At 40.7% G+C, this 19,904-nt stretch overlaps 1 protein-coding gene across 1 annotated transcript in view; it reads right to left on the bottom strand.

Annotated features, from left to right (window-relative positions):
* Positions 1-19,904, bottom strand: part of DLG5 (discs large MAGUK scaffold protein 5) — a 95,483-nt gene that overhangs the window by 48,641 nt on the left and 26,938 nt on the right. The window contains 2 exon segments of the mRNA XM_088526446.1: positions 1,570-1,735; positions 13,317-13,385. Of these exon segments, the coding sequence (XP_088382572.1) occupies positions 1,570-1,735; positions 13,317-13,385 (235 nt within the window).

Raw genomic sequence — 19,904 nt, 5'->3', positions numbered from 1 at the left:
TGAGAAGCACTGCGCCACGGCCTGTCAGGATCTGTCTGTGCACCACCTGCCCTGGGTACAGCCCGTGCTATCAAGTGGCTTATACTGATAAGGAAGCAACAGCCCTTCCGGGGCTGTAAAAATCTCCCAGGTCTGCAAGACTGCATTGCTCAGAGTAAGAGCTTGGGGCACCTGCTTTGGCTCCTGGAAGGTTCAAGATGAGCTGTGCATGAGGAAAGGCTGCAGAAAGTAATGTAAAAAAAAAATCAGCAAGTTATAGCAAAGCACAGCTATGTATGTAGATGGGAGGAGTAGTTTCTTCTTTACTAAAGGTAAAAGACTTCAACTAATGATCTTCACTCTCCTTGTGCTCCTATGTGCATCTTCCACATAACCAACTTGGAAAGCACTGTCCAAATACAATGTTTACTCCACTGAGTTCTTAAAGCAGTTTTCCACTGGAATGTATACCCTATATATTTGCAACAGAAGATTGATTTGACAATTAAAGAGAAACTGGGGCAGTCCAGAGAACAGCCAATCATAATCTTATTAATCATATCCTGGATTATAAAGAGAACTCTTTTAAGATATAAAATCCTTAATTCCTCAACTCTGACTTCAAACAAGAAGTCTCTGTAAGAAGTAACTCTGAAAGCTATGTAAAAGATGTTGACATTTGACATCCTTTTCCTGTCCTGTCTCACAACAGAGAGCTTTGGAGGGCTCACAAAGCCCCCAACACTCATAAAATAACACTCATAACTCTTCGCAAAAAAGGCAAGATGATTCACTAAAGAGCATGAGTAAGACGCATCTTCTCTCAATTCTAGTTCATTGGTCAAAACCTTGACTTCATCTTGTTGGGACAAGAAATTCAATTATTCACCTGATTACATACAGAGAGAGCCTATAAAGTAGCAGATAAAAAGGGCAACAAACAGAAACCATAACTGTTCAAAGCAGCTAAGCATTATGGCAATGCCCCCAAGGAAACCTGTGCTTGGCTCTTATTTCAGACTCAGTGTCAACGAGAATTTATTTCAGGGTTCAAAAAAACCTCTTACATGTGCTTACTTACAGATAAAAAGTACTTGCTCAATATGCCAAAAATTATGTTTATGAGTATAACCAAATATTCTGTGCTCAAAAATAAATCATCTCCTATCCAAAAATTCTGTTATCAACAGATAACAGTTAACAGGTAACTCATACTCTTCCTTAATACTACGCTCCTTATAACTAATCATTCCTCAAATTAGAACAGGCCGTTAGAACTGACTTTGAAGAATACTATTTAAATTGTCAGTGCCCACTACCTCTCTGGTTGAGAGCTCCTTTTTCCCCCCAAATGACTGAACTCCTTCACTTCCCTTATTCCTACAGAAACTTAGCCAGAGAAAGCAATAATAGACATTCAGCAGGTGACCTGGAAAAGGTCCTACATCCCTATCACCAGGATGCACTTACTTTACAAGCAACATTAATACACTGCAATAATCATGCTACTTTATGGCAAAGTGGGAGTCAGGATGCTTACAAACATTCACAAAGATTGAAATCAAGTAGGTTTCCTTTATCTATATTTACCTGCAGTCATCAAAAGTTGATCCAGGAGATGAAAGTGCCAGTCGCTTGCGCAGTTCATCTCTCTCACGAGTTACCTGGCGGAGCTGAAATAATATTGTCTCCAGTTTCTCACTCATTTGTCTTGTGTCCGTTACAGGTGGTGGTGAGGATGCTTTACCAGTCGTACCTGACGAGGAGAGAAATAATTGTCCATCAAGGAATTCCTCACAAGAAGTCACATAGAAATCACACAGAACTCCTCACAGGAAGTCACTCCATCACTAAAGGAGTCAAGACTAATGATAAAAAATGCTATATTTTTGCTTTAAGAATCCTATTTAAAAAAAAATGACAGAAAAAATTTGGTCAGTGAGCTGATAAACAATAATTCCAATACCGTCAGCCTCTGCATTAGAAGAGCAGCTGTATCTGCCTGACAAGGTAAGTTGGAATGAGTAGTGCCCTTCCTTGCCTGCTTACAGTTTACCATCAAATCAAGAGTTGACAAACGATGCCAAGTCAAGACCATGACGATGACAGAGAAAGCATGGATACGTATTCTACACCTATGGAGAAGCATATTCTCTTCTCAAAAGAGAAGAAGCAAAGTTTACCCACAGCAGCTTACACAAGAGAGACACCACAGAAATTTCACAGAAAAATAAGAGAACATAGGACATGGCAATCCTACAGTCTCACATGTCATGACTTACCAGTCCAGCACATCAGCTTTAACATTTGAGTTACCAACAATTCACAGAACGTGTTTCATTTTTAAACACCTTTGTCTAAAATGAATACAACCACAAGCACTGCAAACGGACTACTGGAAAAAGACAGTTTCCCTTAATGGACATTTGTATGTTAGGTTCACAGGATTTTATATTTCTCAGCATTTTTTGTATTGTTTTTAACATCAGAGATGAACGATGACACATACAGTCTTCTCCAACAGTGAAACGGATAAAAAAAAAAAAAAAAAAAAAAAAAAAGGTCATCTTCCACCTGAGAGAAGACAGCCTGGAGCTTAAGTTTCACAACATACAGACACTTATTTCAACTGTAATCTTAGTTCTGTCAGGGGAATATCAGGTTCTAACTCTAGATGAGACAGCAGGAGAGAGCCATCACAGATGCAGAAGTTAAAGGTTTGATCTGTACAAGAGCTTATAACTTTCCACCCAGGAGAGGAATTCTAAAAATATTTTTCTAATTATAGAGGTTGTATAAGATGTAGAAATGAGAATAAACTTGATAGGATTTGCTTTTGTTGCTTTTTAAATAGAGAATCTAAAATAATCTTATCTCTAGCTTTTTAAAGACAAGACATTTGAAGAAAAGTTACTGTATCAGATCAAGGGGTAATGAATTGCAAAGCTTGTCTTCTTATCTTCAAACCCAGATCAGAAAAGAATAAAGCGCTTGCAGTACGTAAAATCTCCAACTTCTAAGTAAAACTACCTGTGCTTAAAAGTTTCCACACCAAAATAACTTCTGGGTCAAGGCTAATGTTTATATAGCATCTAGTATAATAGGATTCCTGTTCTTACTGCCTTCAGCTGTTACTGTAATTCTGTAATAAGGATTTCTGAGCACAGACAGTTCCTTTGATCTAACTATTGCAAAATAATGCACGTAAATGCTATAATAGCAAGCAGAAGAAATTAAGAATTGCAGAAAGAGCCTGCAATTGTTAGAAAAACACAAACGTTCATCCCTCAAAGATAATCTTATCAGGTAGAAAGGAATGGACTAAGTAGAAAAAGTGAAAAATATTTTTTAAAAAGCTCATATTCACTTGGAATAGTTTAGACACACTAATGATCAGAGCGATTTCAAAAACAAGCAAAAGATAACAGCTAGAATAACTTGAGTAGCCTTCAATTCACATACTAACTGGCTGCACAGGCCTGGGTAAATTCAGTGGCCACCTGCACGTGCTCTCACTTCTCCCTTTCCACCTTTACAGAGATGCCCAAAGCCTCTTTCCCTCGCGCTGGGGCTGCCTGCCAGCACAACGCAGGAAGAGGGCAGGAGGGCACGACGAGAAGGGCCTGGCCCATGGCCAGCCTCAGCCTTGGCCCCAGCAGCAGCCCCGCGACAACCTCCACTGCAGGAGGCTTCTGCACACACTCCACAACTCACCACGTACAGCTGGATCGCCTTCAAAAGGGAAAGGCCAAGCAGCCTCAGGCCAAAGGCTTTCTGGACCAATGTGAGGCCATTCATCTCTGAATCAGAGTGATTTTAATTTTTTTACTATCAATTTATACCATTGTTTTAAATATTTTCACACAATGGCATGTTCAGCAGAGTATCAGACCATCAAAAAATGCATCCTTTATAAGAGCGGTAAAAACAAAGATGAATGCAATCCAGATACTATCACCCTCTTAGTCTTTCAAAAATGTTTATCTTGGCTCAATTTAGTAACAACCTTACATTTTCAGTAACAGCGCAAAATATCTCATAATGTTAAGGGGGATTTCTGGATGCCGCAAAAAGACTTCAATATACATTTAGTTCATCCAAAAAGAAAAACAAACAACAGCAACAAAAAAAATCATAGCCCTCATTCCTCCAAAAGGGGTTTTTATAGCTGGCTGCTGAAAGCCTTTCACTCCTTCTGGCATCCTGATGCACTCCAAGGCAAGCGAGCTCTAAATCCTCCCTCCATCTGAGTGCATATTTTACACAGCAGTATTTCCTTTCTGCACTTTCACCAAACTGGTCTGAACATGCACAAGCCTGAAGGCTAAACTTCCATTACCCCAATTATGGTACCTTTCAGGAACTTACCTGCTCTCGCACACAACCTGGATTTGTCAAAATGCATTTGCTACCTGTCCAGCCAAGCGCAACTCACTTGTCTACTTCTGTGTGCCTTTAAACAGTGTGGGTTTTGTTGTTGTTTCTGTTTAAGAAACCCCAGTTCCGCACTGGCTCTACGAATGCAATAGTTGTTAAGTCACCTTTCTTGTCTACCTCAAGCAAAGTTGCAGTCCAACACCTGAACGGCCTTATGGCAGGGATGCGTTGTGGGGGAAAAACAGATTTTGCCGACAACACGGTACATACGCTAAGTTCCGAGAAAAAGTTAGCTTGGGAACAAAACATTTTCAGCAATACAACGGATTTGATTCTAATTTTGGCAACCTCCTCAGTCTATCAAAAATATACTGGCCACACACAAGAAGGGCAGGATCAACAACTTGTAAAGGCAACCTGTCATACACTACAAAGTTTGCAGTTTTATCATGATGTGTTTAGAAGTCATCTTATAAATTGTGTCATTTCTTGCTTGCAAACAAAAGACTATTGAGCATACAATCAGTTTTTCATTGCTTTCATTCATTTAAAAAAAAAAAAAAAAGGAAAATGAAGACGTTTGGAATATTATTGCTTTATGGTCTTGTAAATCATGACAGACACTGTTAAGCTAACTGTGAGACACAGGCATACACAGGCCATAGTCCATCCAAATCAGTGTTGAGGGAATTGTCAGAAATTTCACCTGCCAGACATGAAGATATAGCACCATAAAGTGATCAGGTATTGACTCCTGTTCTTAAGTCCAACATACGCATAAACCTTAAGATGCCAAAAATATATCAAGCTTATTCATTACAGGAAACAAAACACAACATCCCCAGAACAAGCAGAAAACAAAGAAACAAACAAAAAATTCCCTCAACACTGTATCAGTTTTCAAACAATTTTTTTGGTTTTGTTTTTTTAAATACAGGGCAGCACACTTCCAGTGAGTAATTCATGCATGCCTCGGCAGTGACCGAGGTTGAAGAACCAGTGTGCACGAGCACATTTGCAGCTCCCCCCAGCACTGCCAGGAAATGCTGGTCATACAAGGAGGTCAGCGGGAACACCACAAAGCTATTCCAAGTACTTACCCTGGAGAAGATGTTTATTAACAAGCATACTGAAAATTGGGCAAAGAAACTAGACCTCAATCCTAGAACCATCTCCACAATTCATGAACTTGATGGATTAAAGTAGCAGGAGACATAAATTATTCTGCATCAATTCATCTATGCCCTGTCATGCTACAAATGATCTTTTACTGAGAAAATATCATAGACCACATCTGCAATGGCATCCTCCCTATGAATGGTGAAAAATGCTACTCTTACCCACAACTGCAGAAAGGGAGGCAATAAAGTGACATCACAGGGACTTAAAAGGATAGTTGTCAAAACGGCTGACATGGGTCTTGACAGCAGTGAATGAAAGTCTGGATGTTGTTGGCGAGGGCTCATCTGACCGGGCACAGGGGTGATGTTTGCTTTGGAGCAAGAATAAAGGACCCCAGATTAAGCAGCTTGAACTGCAATTAGTGAAAACCTGCACCTTTCTGTAAATAGACTGTCAGGCTGATAAGTTATCCAAGTATTAAGCAAGGAAACACCGTTGGTTCAAGTCCAAGTTGGACAAGCCTAGTGGGGACTGATATGCACCTACCTAATGGCTGCAAAGACAAGTCATAAAGTTACAGTGCCAATGAAGAGTTTTGTTACAGACTGCATTGCAAATTCCCCTAAGAAAAGCTAATTCAGCAATACGATGAGCAAAGAGAAAAAGACACTACTGACTAAAAGAATAATTTTCACTTTCTTTTGCCACTTGAAAAGAATTGAAGGGCTGAAGCAGCAACAGCACATTAGAAGTCAAAAGGCAACGACAACTGCAGTGTATGATGTGGGAACGGAGGGGAGAGAAGCCTGATGGCTGCAATCCCAACAGATTTCTGTCAAAAGGACATCATACGTATAAAGGAAAGATGGAAAAACTGTACATAAAATATTACACACCGAAAGAATATACTATGTGAGAACACTATGCAAGCAAAGAGATGTTAAATGAAAAAAAAAATCAGAAGGGAAAGCACACAATACCTTGATGTTTAAAACATGTGGTCTCACTCCTAGACATCACAAGCAGCAGTGTCAACCACGCTCAGTCATACCCACCTCCTGCACAGGATTTGCTAGTTTCCTTTCAACACAGGTACAGAAGGTTCACCAAGGAGTACCAAGAGACAGACAAAACCACAGACTTAAAGCTATCCTAGATGTTCATAATTCCAGTGAAGAAAAAAGAAGTTCAAGAAAACACCAGCTCCTGGACATCAAGAGGAATAGGGATAATTTCCTCCCTGTGTCAGTTTGGCCTTGGGCTCCCCTGCAGCCCACCCTGCACTGATAGGTGACCTCCAGCATGTGTACTCAGAACAGCTGTCAACGGAAGTTCTTAGTCACCCATGACATTTATCTTCAAAAGAAGCAGCCTCATGGAGCACTCTATGCAAACCAACATGCTACAAGACTGAAAAATTAATCCAAATGCAACACTTCTTTATTTTGTGGTCTTATCTGCCGGCTAGGTCAAGCAGGAGATCAGCCAGCGACTGTCACATACAGCTGTGTTACTGGTTCCTATCCAACTCCTAAGCGACAGTGTTGATCCGTGCTTGGCACGCCAGGCACCACCACTCCATAAATAATTATTCTGATGTCAGAGGCCGGATTGGAGCCCCATTCAGAGATGCTGCCAGGCACGGGTAGACGCAGGAAGCTTCTATTTACACACAAAAATCTTTGTGATCAGCAGGGAGCCAAGAGAAGGGAAACGCAGCAAGAGCAAGGCAATTTAATGAGGATTTGTTCCTTTTGGGGGAAGAAGGTGGGGCTGAAGCACAATGGTGGGATGCAGGGATTACTGCAGCTTACACCATCTCTCTCTTGGGAATCAACAATAAACTTTTGCCTCCAGTACTGTCAAAACAACCTCTTTCATACGCACAGCATGGATTTTATCAAAGCATGAAAAAAAGAAAACGAAAGTTAAGAAACAGTGTCTCGTACACAAACTTCTAACAGTAAGGAAGATACACAGGAAAAAATACTCTAAGAAATAATGATCCATCACTCTGCTTTTATTTATATGCTTGCAGACTGAAAAGGAGGAGTCCTGCACAACTGCACAGGCAGAGAGGTTCATGAAGAGTCAGCTGCTTCTCCAAGTCTGCTACCCTGCAGCTGCATGGCTGGGAAAAAAGGCTTGGTGTCAATGGTGTCTTCTAGGCCTTTTGTGCGAAGTGGAAATGCATTCTTGTTGCATCCCTCATGCTCTGCAGGCCCAGCTAGGCAGGGGGAGAAAGGGAAAGAGGTTTGGGAGACGATACAGAAAAGGGATAGACTGGCCATGAACTTTTAGGTGAGTCACATCAGTTACATTGTAGAAGTTACATCAGTACTTCCTGTGTTCCTCTATTAGGCCTATGAGGATTAATGAAAGCTGATCAAAAAAAATCAGCGTGAATAAGTATTACTGATATGAAAGTGAAGGAGACTTCCTAAATTGGCTCCAAATCCCAGTTATTTCTGTGCTTTTCTGTTTCCAAGTAGTGCAAAGGGCATGAAATACGGACACAATTGCTGTGGCCTGTAAATGAAAATATTGCTAAGCTGGTGGGCATCCTCCACTTGGGAGTGAGCCAAAATCCTTCTGCAAGATTCCTTGTGCAAGCAGCAAGAATTCCCCTACTTTCTTACTGGCCAAAAATGCATGTTTGAACTTTACAGCAATAACTAAACATAAGCTATTATGAAAAGCTCACGGACTGAGATGATGATTTTGAAAAAAAATTACAGATTCTTGTTTTAAGTTGACCTTAAAGTAACTGGTAGGTCAGCAGTTCTGTTATCCTCTCTGCATTTAAACTCGAAAAAATATGGCAAAGCTACTTTTTTTTTTTTTTTTTTTTTTGCGTAGTCTGGGGAGCCATCCTGTGTATTTACAGCTGATCCTTAACTATTCATCATTCCACGTCCATACGCCTTCTCCTTGGGGCTAACCAAGGATAGCTTTGTCAGGCCGCTTGTTTTTTATTGCCTACAGGCCAGAACGGGTGTATAAGCAGGCTGAATAATTTGCTCAGCAGCAGAGGGCAAAGACAGAAAGAGATCTTGAGTGTTCTGTATGTACCATGGTTCCTTTTTAACATCTGAAATAATCGAGAAAGCAACATGGCTCACTAGTAGCAGAGGCCTTTGCCTCCACTGCCTCCATGCAATTACAGAACTCATATTTTTTGGTCCTAAAATCTAATAAACTGGTCAGATTGCAACCAGTTTGCCTCACCCTCTGCCTCCATGCTGCCTTTTACCAGAAACCACGCTTCTGGGGTTTTTGCCTCCATCAGCTAATACAGAAAGATGGAGGAACCCAGCTCCATCCCCAGACAGTCAGGGGGACTGTGCTGCCAGCACCTTCCCTGCTAACGTGCTCTGCATGAATTTTCTGTCAGAGTCCCCAGACACCCCTCAAGGCCTCAAGCTTCCACCTCGAGCTCCGTTCCTCTCAGACCTATAAATCGTAGGCGCCAAATCTCTGTATTGAGGCTTATCTCAGACCTCCCAATTCATCATAGAGCCCAAGGGTGACTCAGCTCAAAGTTTTCTTGCTCCTTGCAGCTCCCACTTCCTGCATCCCAAGCTGGAAACCTGCATTTGCAGTGCCCCTCTCCTCCTTTCTCTGTGTCCACTCCGCTTCAACTTTACTAGCAACTTCCGCACACCTCCAAGGGGCTAAATCCACCTCTGCACCCGTTAGCACTGCCTACTCTCATTGCCCATCTCTTACAACGCATTTACCAGAAATTCACCAGAATTGGACTCTGAAGGTTGAAAAATAAGTTACTAGCGAAGAGCCTGTGGAGACATCTGTGGAGGAGCATATTTGTACCTTTGCTACAAACAGGGCAACTTCTCCTCCTTCAAAATTGGTTCCGCATCTAAATATGAACAGACAGATGAGGTAGCTCATGTTCCTGCAGGAACTGCTGCTTCTCTGGTGACGGTCCCCACTGCAGGCTTGTCCTGGCCCCTGGGAGTGTGGGGACGCAGGCACAGTGCGTGCAGCAGGACACCCTGAGGAGCCCAGGAAACCGGCAGTGAGGCTCTGGAAGCGTCACCTCACGCCAGGCACTGCCCGCCCCCCTCGCACACCACCAACAGCTCTTCCTTCCCTCTGCTCCCTCGGCTACCAAGGCTTCCAAAAGGTTCGCAGCCGAAGGAACGAACACGAGCCAGCTCACTGCTGAACGCTGCACTAAAAAGATCAACGCCGCTACACAAGAAAAATATTTTTGTAATGGAGCATCTGCTATGGAGCGAATTAAGCCAAGGGTATCAGCTCTAAGCGAGCAATGTATTTACCTGCCTACAAGGTGGTACCAGGTGACATAAAACCTATCAACGAGGATTTACTCGAGCAACGTGAAAAACAGGAGAAAACTGTGGCACCAGAACAGACTGCAAATCTAACAAACTGATATTCAGAAGATAATCAAAACAATTTTGCTTTTCCCCTTCAGTACTATCGGGCTTGTCTTTCCCACAGGGAATACAATCTGTTGATAAACTCTGTTCATGCAAAAATATATCAGGATTGACAGTCACTGGCATCAGCTCATTTTCATTTCTCCCACACTAATAATATTTTACTACAACTCATGATTTTGGGAGATCAGGTTCTTCACTCTGTAATAACCCACAGAGAAGGTACAGATTTGCCACAGACAGCTCCTGGAAGGTATTTACACCATTTCCAGCACTGTGACCTACGAGAGAAGAGAGAATAACAGTTTTACAGAGCAAGCTGTCCTACCCACCTCAAAAAAAGATGAAGTAAAACAAATTAAAAAAACAGCAAAAAACATACCAACACACATAGACAGTAGACTCGCACCAGCATTTTAGATTAAACATGATACATGAATGCCAGTAGGTATTTCAGGAGCTGGAACTGTACTAAAAAGCCAGGCACACATGAGCTGGCAAAGCTACTTTTAGTACTCGAGTGGCAGAAGCCAGTTCAGCTCTAACCGTCAGCAGGGTGAACATGATGGCTCTCAAGATATTCTTAGATCTACATGAATTTGTACATCAAGGTCTTTTTCTGAGAAATAAGCCCAATTACTATATATCTCAGTTTCACAAATGAAGTCAGAACACTTGGACTGCCGTAAAACTGATATAATCATCTCAATTTAACCAACACCCTGGCTTACTTGGAGCTATTTCAAAACAAGACCATCTAATTAAGAAGGCTGGCAGCAGAAGCCACCTCCAACAATAGCTACACTGATGAAGGTTGGGAAGATGTAGCACTTCACTAGTAACTTCCACGAAATATGCAGTCCACAGAGTAAAAATGACAAGTTGCAGTAGCTCTCCCAGTTAGAGGATGCAAAGATTCACTGTTCTTTACCTGGGCTTAATTAGTACCTAGACAGCTTTCTCATTTCCTCTGAAAGGTAAAACGCATCTCTACTCTGACGGACAATCAGAGCAAGGTGGAACACAAATTAATGAAATGGAGAGGATCACCGGAGTGCTTTGAACCCAGAGTAGAACACATGCCTTTCCTCACTCACAGTGGGGGAGGGGAAATTAAAATATACTTTTATGTGCATGTGTGTGTACACAACCAGTGTCCAACTGAGAACACGCCAAAGCCTTTTTTTTTTTTTTCCTCTACAAACTATTTATCATTTTCCATTGGTGCATTAATTTCACAGGCAAGATTTACTATTTCCACTACTCAATAAAGTATGTGCCATTGAACAGGAAGGCAGTTACGCAAAATTCCTGAAACTCTGCACTGGTTGGGATTTCATTAAAACAAGTCCCACAAAGCCTCCAGGGATTAGGCAGGTAAACAGTTTCAGTTAGCACAGCTTGTCACTCAACAAACAAGTACTAAGATAATTTGGCTGCAGCTTTAGAATTACTTGCAATCATGTCTGTCAATAACAACAGGCAGGTCATTAAGTAAAAGAGTATTTGCTATTGATATCAGACTACATTAAAAAGAGTCACCTCTTGTAGAACAAGATGCAAGTAGGATAGTTCCCCGCAATGCTCACAAATAACAAGTCTAAAAGTACAACACAGAAGAAACATGGCAGCTTCAAATGAGCAGGGTAACCCTGGCTGCAAATGCACTGCGCATTTAGTAGCTAATTGACTTGAGTAATTTCAAGACAGCAAAAGTATGAAGAAAACTACATTACACATTCTGTTTAATAGTTGTTCACTTCATTTTTAGATTATAGACAGCTTTGATCACTGCATGACCTAAAGACATGGAACACTTTCAAGGATAACCCTTTCGGTAAAATGCATAGATCAAGCGTTTAGCAAAAACTGTGAAATATTCAAGTGAAAAACAAATAAAACATGGTTTGGAAAAATATCAGTTCCAAGTCACATATGGAAATAATGGATGTCTGAGAAGCATCGTGTCAAATGCCAAATAAACATTCAGACACCCTGACACATTTTAAGATAAACAAACAAATCAGATTCTAAATGAAGGGTCTAACCCAATCTCAGCTTCTGGCTCTCACTTGACAGAAAACATTTCAAGCCAAATGAAAATATTTTCATCACTGACATTGCTACCTGATTTGTACTAAGCATCATGCAAATGACTCTAGTCACACTGGAAAAAGGAAAACTACTAGACAGATGAAAGCAAGTGTAGTGCAGCCACAGCAATGGCACGTCAACCATTAAGCATCACTGAAATACAATCCATAGAAAATTAAGAAAATGGAGATATTAATAACATGAGCTGGGGATCCAACTACTTTTCCTTTCAAAACTGTAAAATGACTAGCTACAAAGAAATGAGGACATCTACTTACAACCCTATAAAAATTGCAAAAACTTGACCTGTTTTAAAATTGAGGATAAGGGACTAAGAGAGGACCACTTGCTTCAGCTTCACATCTCAGGCGCACTTCATCTCATGATTCCACTCTGGTCTTGCTGCACTCTGCCTTGAATGATCTTATCTTTGAAAGGTCCCCTTTTTGAGTCTGGCTGTCGCCAAATGGAAAAGCCTTCTTCCTCCTGTTTCCATCAATTTAATCATAACAAGCTTCTTTCCGGTAGTGATCTACAAGGGTAACCTTGGTAAAAACCAAACTAACATGTCACAACTTCACCTTTTTTCAGTAGTAGTTTAGTCAAGCCTGAAATCCTGTTCCTGCATGCTGGAGTTAAAAGTTCAACCCGATGAGTACAACACCTCCTTTAACAGACAACTGACTTCCCTCATGCTGTCAGGGTCATCGACAGATGCCTGACACAACACTGGATCTTTAAATATGCAAGAGCCTACATTCTCTACCTAAAACTAAGCACTTTTTATAGAATTTTAGATGCACCTCTAAGTAAAGAGCACACAAACTGACAGAAAATATGGCTATTCCAAGGTCATCTGCCTTTTTTTTGTCCACACAGCTTCTGTCTTTCCCAAGTGGATTTAAAAACTGAGAAAGCCGAGCGACTCCAGGCATCCAAAAAAATACAAGTCTGTATGACCTTGGCTTTTTTTTTTTTTTTTTTTTTTTTACAATGCTTTAAAATCTCACTAGAATTTACAAGTAAACACATACGCAAATATATAAGCAGTAATAGGCATTTTATATAGGTCTAATATTAGGCTATTGCCTAACAGATGCTATGAAAATCTTCAACGTTGCACTACAGAGTAGCTATACCTTTTCCTAATTAAGACACATCAAGACTACTACTTGTAGTTCAACTCTAGTTATTTTATGTTATATTACAAACCAACTCTATCTCCATTCCATGAAGATAATGTTATTTTTTTTTTCAGCATTCAAAACACACACTTTTTTTTTGTTTGTTTTGTTTTAAGATTAATACTTTACTCACCAGTGCTACTCAAAGAACTGCTGCTTTCGGAATCAGAAGGCATTATGGACAGCACACTGTACGTAGATCCTGAAATTAGAAAAAATAAAGACATTATTTTTTCCCTTATATTTCCCTTATATTTTTTCCCTTTCCTTAATAGCCTCAAAACAGGCTATTAGGAACATTCCTCTTCCTGATACACTAGGGGCCAAACACACAACATGACAGAAAGCAAGCATCATTAACATACAAAAAAACTGCTAGGAAAAGAATAATTTGTTAATGAACACAGCACTGGTCCATCAACAAGAAGTTATTTCAGGTAAAAACATAAAAATAAATGCAAAGAAACAAGTAGGACACTGGTTATTTCAAATGCACTGAAAACAGAAGGTTTCTTCTCTACATTATGAAGACTGATTTAAAGTGATGACTTAACAACAGTCAGAACATAACCTTGTCTTTTTAAACTACCAGCTTCTACTACTTTGTGTTATTCATTAACACTCCTATTGTCAAGCTTCTTTCAGATTTAGGAAGAGAGTTTCCCTGCTAAGTGATTTCTGCTTGTATCTATTTGCAACTTCCAGCAACCAGTCCTTGAAGTGACAACCTACAAAATTATCTGCTGGTACTGACGATACCAACAGCAGATTTCTTTCTCGTAAAGACAGACTAAGAGAGGCTTCTTATTATAGTTAATATAGAAGTACTAGAGAGTCTACTTACCAGAAGAACTAGAAAAACAGGTCCTATTACAAAACCTTACAATTCAAGCAGCTCTACCATCTCTCATAAACAAGATGAACGCCCCACAGAAAAGGCAGGGAGTGATCATGGGGAAAGGTGTTGAGCCCAAAGCAGGACATGCAGCCTGTCCTCACAGGCTTGAAATTAGAAAAATAAAAGCTGAATCAGATCTAAGCAAACAGATCTATATTTCAAATGGAGTAAAGACAAGACAGTTTAGGAAGTGAGCACATCCTAGTTTTTCCTATTAGGAAAAAAAACCCACAATACCTGAAGCTATTGTTGTCTTATGATGGAGGAAAGATGAGACACGATGCAAGATCAGGAATTTACTAACACAAGCAAATAAATAAAAAAAAAAAGTCAACAACCACCACCACCACCACCCTCCAAAACCTCACACACAATTTAGAGACACACTTAGGGACAGATTGTCAGCCAGCAAACTGGGGTGGCATCTGTAACCTTTATCACTTTCATTTAGCCATCTGCACCCACATACTATCAAATCAGTGAAAATAAAAAAGCAGGTCATGTCTAGGTAAAAGTAAATTTCCTTAAGTAGTGTAGGGAGGACTCCTTCTCAGCAAACCCTCTAATTTTACTGGCAGACATTACTGAAAATAAGTAGTACCAAAATGGAAGTGTTTCATGAAGCTACTTGTTTCACCTCACAAATATTCATGGAAAAAAAAATCAAAATATATTGGTTGGAAATAATTCTAATTGATTAGACAGTATTTTTGCTTCAAATGAAACACATAACAAGCAAGCCACTCTGATAGTGGGTTCAGAAAGAATAACATCAGCTGCCCACTCTGGCTTCCATTTCAAAAGTAACTCCTTCAGCTGAGTTTTTCATTTATTAGCAGTCATCAGAAGAAAGATGATTCATAATTACATTCAGCAGGAATTAACATGAACCTCTCGGCATATTCTCAAGTCTCATTTGACTTGCAACAACTCTTGTAGCCTGGACAGGAAGGACTAGAATAATAACACAGGCTGATCTAAACAGAGCAGCATATTCAAGTACGACATTTTATGACGGACAGCTTGTACCAAGATCGTTATCAAGACTCAGTGGGACTCAAACAAAATAAAACCTTGTGTCAGTGAGCGAGAATTCCCTATGCTGGGCCAAAGTAGAAGATGCAACAACAGACCCAATTGCTACAGCCATGCTAAGGAATATGGGATTAAAACAGACTTCATTTTATAGATTTGAATTCACAAAGTAACTTGCTATTCTGTAATAGGACAGGATGACTCCAGATACCCAGATAATCACCCAAGATACCTTTTTAAATTGAGGTAGACCAAAGCAGTAGGATAAGGATTTTACTTCTATTTCTTTCCGTTTTCTTGTGCTACCATGATCAAATCACATATTTTCTATACCTCTAACTCCCACCTCAAAGCACTTATTTTTTCTTCTTCTTTTGGGATAAACTGATCAAATTGGAAAGCTCTCAAGTCTGCTGCCTATGCACGCTATAAAGACGTCCAAAACAAAACACAAGCAAGCACAGACTTTCACTCCTAACACTTGATTCTAATCGCAAGTCGGATTTAATAATCATCAAGGAATTTTTAACCAGTACTTAAGACATATTAAGATTCATGACATCCCTCATCAAGTTTTTAAAAAAGATTCCTTTAGTATTAGACTTAGATGTATAATGCTACTTAAAAATAATTGCTACTATAAATCTGCATATAATCAACTATTGCAGAGCGTGTTTTCAAGTAGCACAGCAACTCTTGTCAAACATTTGGTGTTATATTAGAAGGCAGGTGCAGCCTCTGTGAGCGTTCACCTTAAGCTCAGAAGGTTGCTAATGATCTACCTGATGACAGCAGAGACCCCTTAAGTAACAAGGAAATTCCCAGGCCAATAAGAAAATGCATGAAATAAAAACCTTCCTTCACAAGTTAAGTGTTTTACCTCTGTACAGCTGTGAAAAAGGTGACAAAGTTGCACAAAGCCAAAAGAGGCATGGAAGAAAAGATGCAAAGACTGAAGCAAAAATTGGCAAGGTCGTGTTCTGCAGGCATCTTACTGACTATGATCAAGAGCAACCCCCACACCTCTTGGGTCAACAAGTTTGATACAATAGCATTTTCTTTTCTCCTTCCTTAGGCTACTCCATGTCAATACTCTCTCATGTGCAACACTCAAGTGGTGCTTAACTGGCACATGGAATTGAACAGAAATGACATAAAAGTCACGCTTGACTTTAATTCCTAGGGAAAGAGTCCATTCTCTACAACATGTGCCAGCACTATTGGTGGCAATACCGCTTAAGTGTGAGAAAGAATATTCAGAGGATCCCACATAGCTTGTGCTGTATTAATCTTTATCCGCTGTGTCAAAATCTACGTAGAGGCTGAATTCAGACAATTAAGGAATTAATAAACTAGCAGGGACCAAAATTGTTCTCGGACAGCATTTCCTCACCCCAGTGCCTCCTCACATAACAAATGAAAATCCCCACTACCTCCCACCCAGAAGAAGTTTGGACATAGGGAAAAAAGGCAAGGGGAAAAATATACAATCTAGTTTCGCTAACCAAAGGCACTAGAAAACTATTCTTTTTGAATCACACAACCATCGTATTTAAGAATACTATTGCAAAACTGTTCCCTTGCTCCTCTCTCCCCCAAGCCAATGATCTTCATTTTATTTTACGTATTGAAAACTTTCTGGATGCTCATTCATCTTGCCAGATTCAAATACATATACACACACACACACATATATATGTAAAAAAAAAAAAACACCAAACAAAAACCACATAGTTCACAAAGTGTATCAAGAAGCCGCAACTATTTAATGCTGAAAATCTTTCAGAGATGAGGGAGTTCACATACCTTTCAATACGCTTTACCAAATATTTGCCTTTTTCTCCCCCGACCCCTCAGATTTTCATGTGGCACAACCAAGTCACTCACTACAAAACCATATTTCATTAGGGGGAAAAAACTTAATGATCAGACCTTTACAGATACACATGTGTACAGGGAGCAGAAGAGCCCAAGCGTCCCCTCCCTCCTGCACAGCAGATTTGCTTCCTGGGCTGCTTCTTTCAGCTCATCCTCCTTTCACCTATTTCATCCTCATTCCCAGATTAAAACAGAACATCCTACTCTGCCTTTCTAACCTTTAAATTGTGAAACACCACATCATACTGTATTGCAAAAGGAGACTGAAACAGCCAAGCAGCTAGCCTCAAAGCGAAGCCTCCCTCTGAAATGAGAGCTAAGACACTTAGTAGATTTTGGAGGAGATCAGAGCACAGAAGCGAGTGAAATTTCTGCTAGCACTAAAAACTGAGTTGTTCAGTGACTTTTGAGGAAGAAAAAAAAAAAAAAAAAAACTCCACACCCATAACACTGTGTTTGAGTTGCATTATGTGGAGCTAAGCTTAACTTTAGGATTCCTCTGCCTGCTTAGGAACCTCTCCTCCTCCATACATACATGCACATATGCTCTGCTCCCAGCTGTGAAAGCATCTGTATCTAGGTGGACCGCAGTTCCTTTATATAGACTGGAAAAATAAGATACAGAGTTCTTAAATAACTTGCTACATGTGTTTTACTTTTTTTTTCTCCAAAATGCACTTTACTTGAATCTTTACAAAACTACTAACATGCTTCAACTGAAAGAGAGGGCTACTTTATCTCTCAAATTGGCTATACCAAGTAGACAATTGTGCAAGATGAAGTCTAATTACTTCCTCGGACATGAATCTCGAGCAGAGGGCCAGAGGCAGGTAGGTATACTGAGCCTGTTTCAACGTGTGAGGAATAAGGGTCTAACTTAAGGAGCACGTGGGGCTGCAGCCCACAGGATGGGGGGCGCCCGGATCTCAGCCATGCAGCTCCCCAGTGTATTGCCCTGGCTCAATTAGTAGCACTGCTGGAGCCTCAATTAACTATGTTTTATGGCCTTGTAACCCTTAGGGCTTAGCAGGACCGAGGCTGCAAGGGGCACCTTGGCTACCTCAATTCCTTCTGCAACACCTCCGCTGGTAGGGACGGCACCAGCCATCTGCACCCTTTGCACACCCCCCTCCTATGCATTTCCAAACTCACTGGAAACTCTGCTTCTCTGGCTCCCTCCTTTCCTGGCGCTGCAGTCGCCGGCTGATTCTGCTCCTTGTCAGCAGACGATTTCCCTGATGGAGCTCCAGCCCGGATGAGAAGGCAGCATGACAAGTGTCTGTGTACCCAAAACTCAGTGCTCCAAGCTCAGCTGACGTTGGCAGGTCTCTCTCGCTTGCTGTGGGGGAGCTAAAAACTTTGAAACTGGAGATGACCCAGCCTACAATGTTCCCGTTGCTTTCCACATTGCAACAAGCACAGCTGCCCAAGTTGCTTACGAACACAGGGGCCTGCCATGCTCCATTTCAAAGCAAAACGTTTTCTGCTTCCAGATTTCAATACATTCAATCCTCGTATGGCAAGAATATGTCTCAAAACACCAATTTGCTCAAGCTGCCTTTCTACAGCAGGCTTAATCTTCACAATATGCCCTAAGGTTTGTTCTCAACTCTCCAAATATATTGCATTTGCCCAAGTCCCAGATATATTTGCCAGCTAGTAAAATATACTCCCTTCTAAAAAATCTCAGTCCAGGAGGCTTGGGAGAGGTCCTACACTGTATGAATCATTAAGAATCACTACATTGGTTTGCTGAATTATGCAAGATAAGCCAAAGGCAAAAAGAGAGAAAACAAAAGCATTTGACTTTAACAAGCTTCTTATAATCTCTCTCTCTGACTCTCACATGTCTCTCCATGTTACCTTCATAATCAAGATGACTCTGTAAAGTATATGTAAGAGGATACATGGTTTTTATGCATTAAGAAGGAGATGCAGATTTTCATTAAACGTTCCAGATGACTAAAGGGCAATAGAGGACAGTTGCCAATGGAGGACTCCAGTCCCTTCCTATGCAAGGGAGGTAGAGAAGCTATGTCTTAAAAATCCTGAGCAAACACATGCCCATTCAGCACTCATCCCCATCATCTTATTAGACTATAATTCCAACCTACCCATTTGTAAAAACTTTCTTCCAATATGCTGTAGCCAGAAAGGAGTCCCTGGAGTGTCAGAAGCAAGAACAGTGTGGGCTGAAGGTGACACAAACACTGTATTCTTACAAACACATTCCTCACCCATTATAGTCCTCTTACAAAATTCAGAAATTTTTACTTCATGTAGCTTGCACAAATATAAACACAGCTTTGAAACATGTTATTCCTTCAAAAGTAATACGATTAACACCACTCCTAAATGCTATATTGAAAATTTCATTTCAATTTTGGAACTGAATCAAAGTAACCACTTAATTATGTTTGTAGTGGGGCCATGCCATAACACACAACCGACAAGGCAAAACAAACAAAGAAGGATCTGCAGGTATTTAAGACTGCAGACAGTGACGGTCCAAGGCCCAGGAACGTCCCGGGCAGCGGGAACGGGAGAACAGCGCAGAACACGGCGCGGGACGCCTGCGAGCGCGGTGACCATGGGTGTCATGTCCCCTCTTCAGGCTTTTCTTGCAGCAGTTCGAGCTTCTCACACATTGACGAGTGCTGCAAGTGCAGCTTTTTAAGGAAAAGGCATCGGGAACACGCACCAGCCAAGCAGGTATCTATGCCCATTCATAAATGTAGCTCAAGAAACAGGACAAAGGCCGCTTCTCAAAAATCAACCTTTGTGATCGCTGAGGAACTCAAGAGAGCTACTAATTGAAGTTATGGTTAGCCAGTTTCTCCTCATATACTGCTCTCCATGACAAATGCTAAAAATACAAGCTCATTAAGAAAACTTAAAAGCTCCTTTTTC

The sequence above is a fragment of the Tinamus guttatus genome, unplaced genomic scaffold, assembly GCF_059628265.1.
Source record: "Tinamus guttatus ecotype Peru unplaced genomic scaffold, ASM5962826v1 Tinamus_guttatus_pri_ptg000246l, whole genome shotgun sequence".
Classification (NCBI taxonomy): domain Eukaryota; kingdom Metazoa; phylum Chordata; class Aves; order Tinamiformes; family Tinamidae; genus Tinamus; species Tinamus guttatus.
Note: the sequence above shows the minus strand (reverse complement) of the source record. Positions and strands in the feature narration are given on the sequence as shown.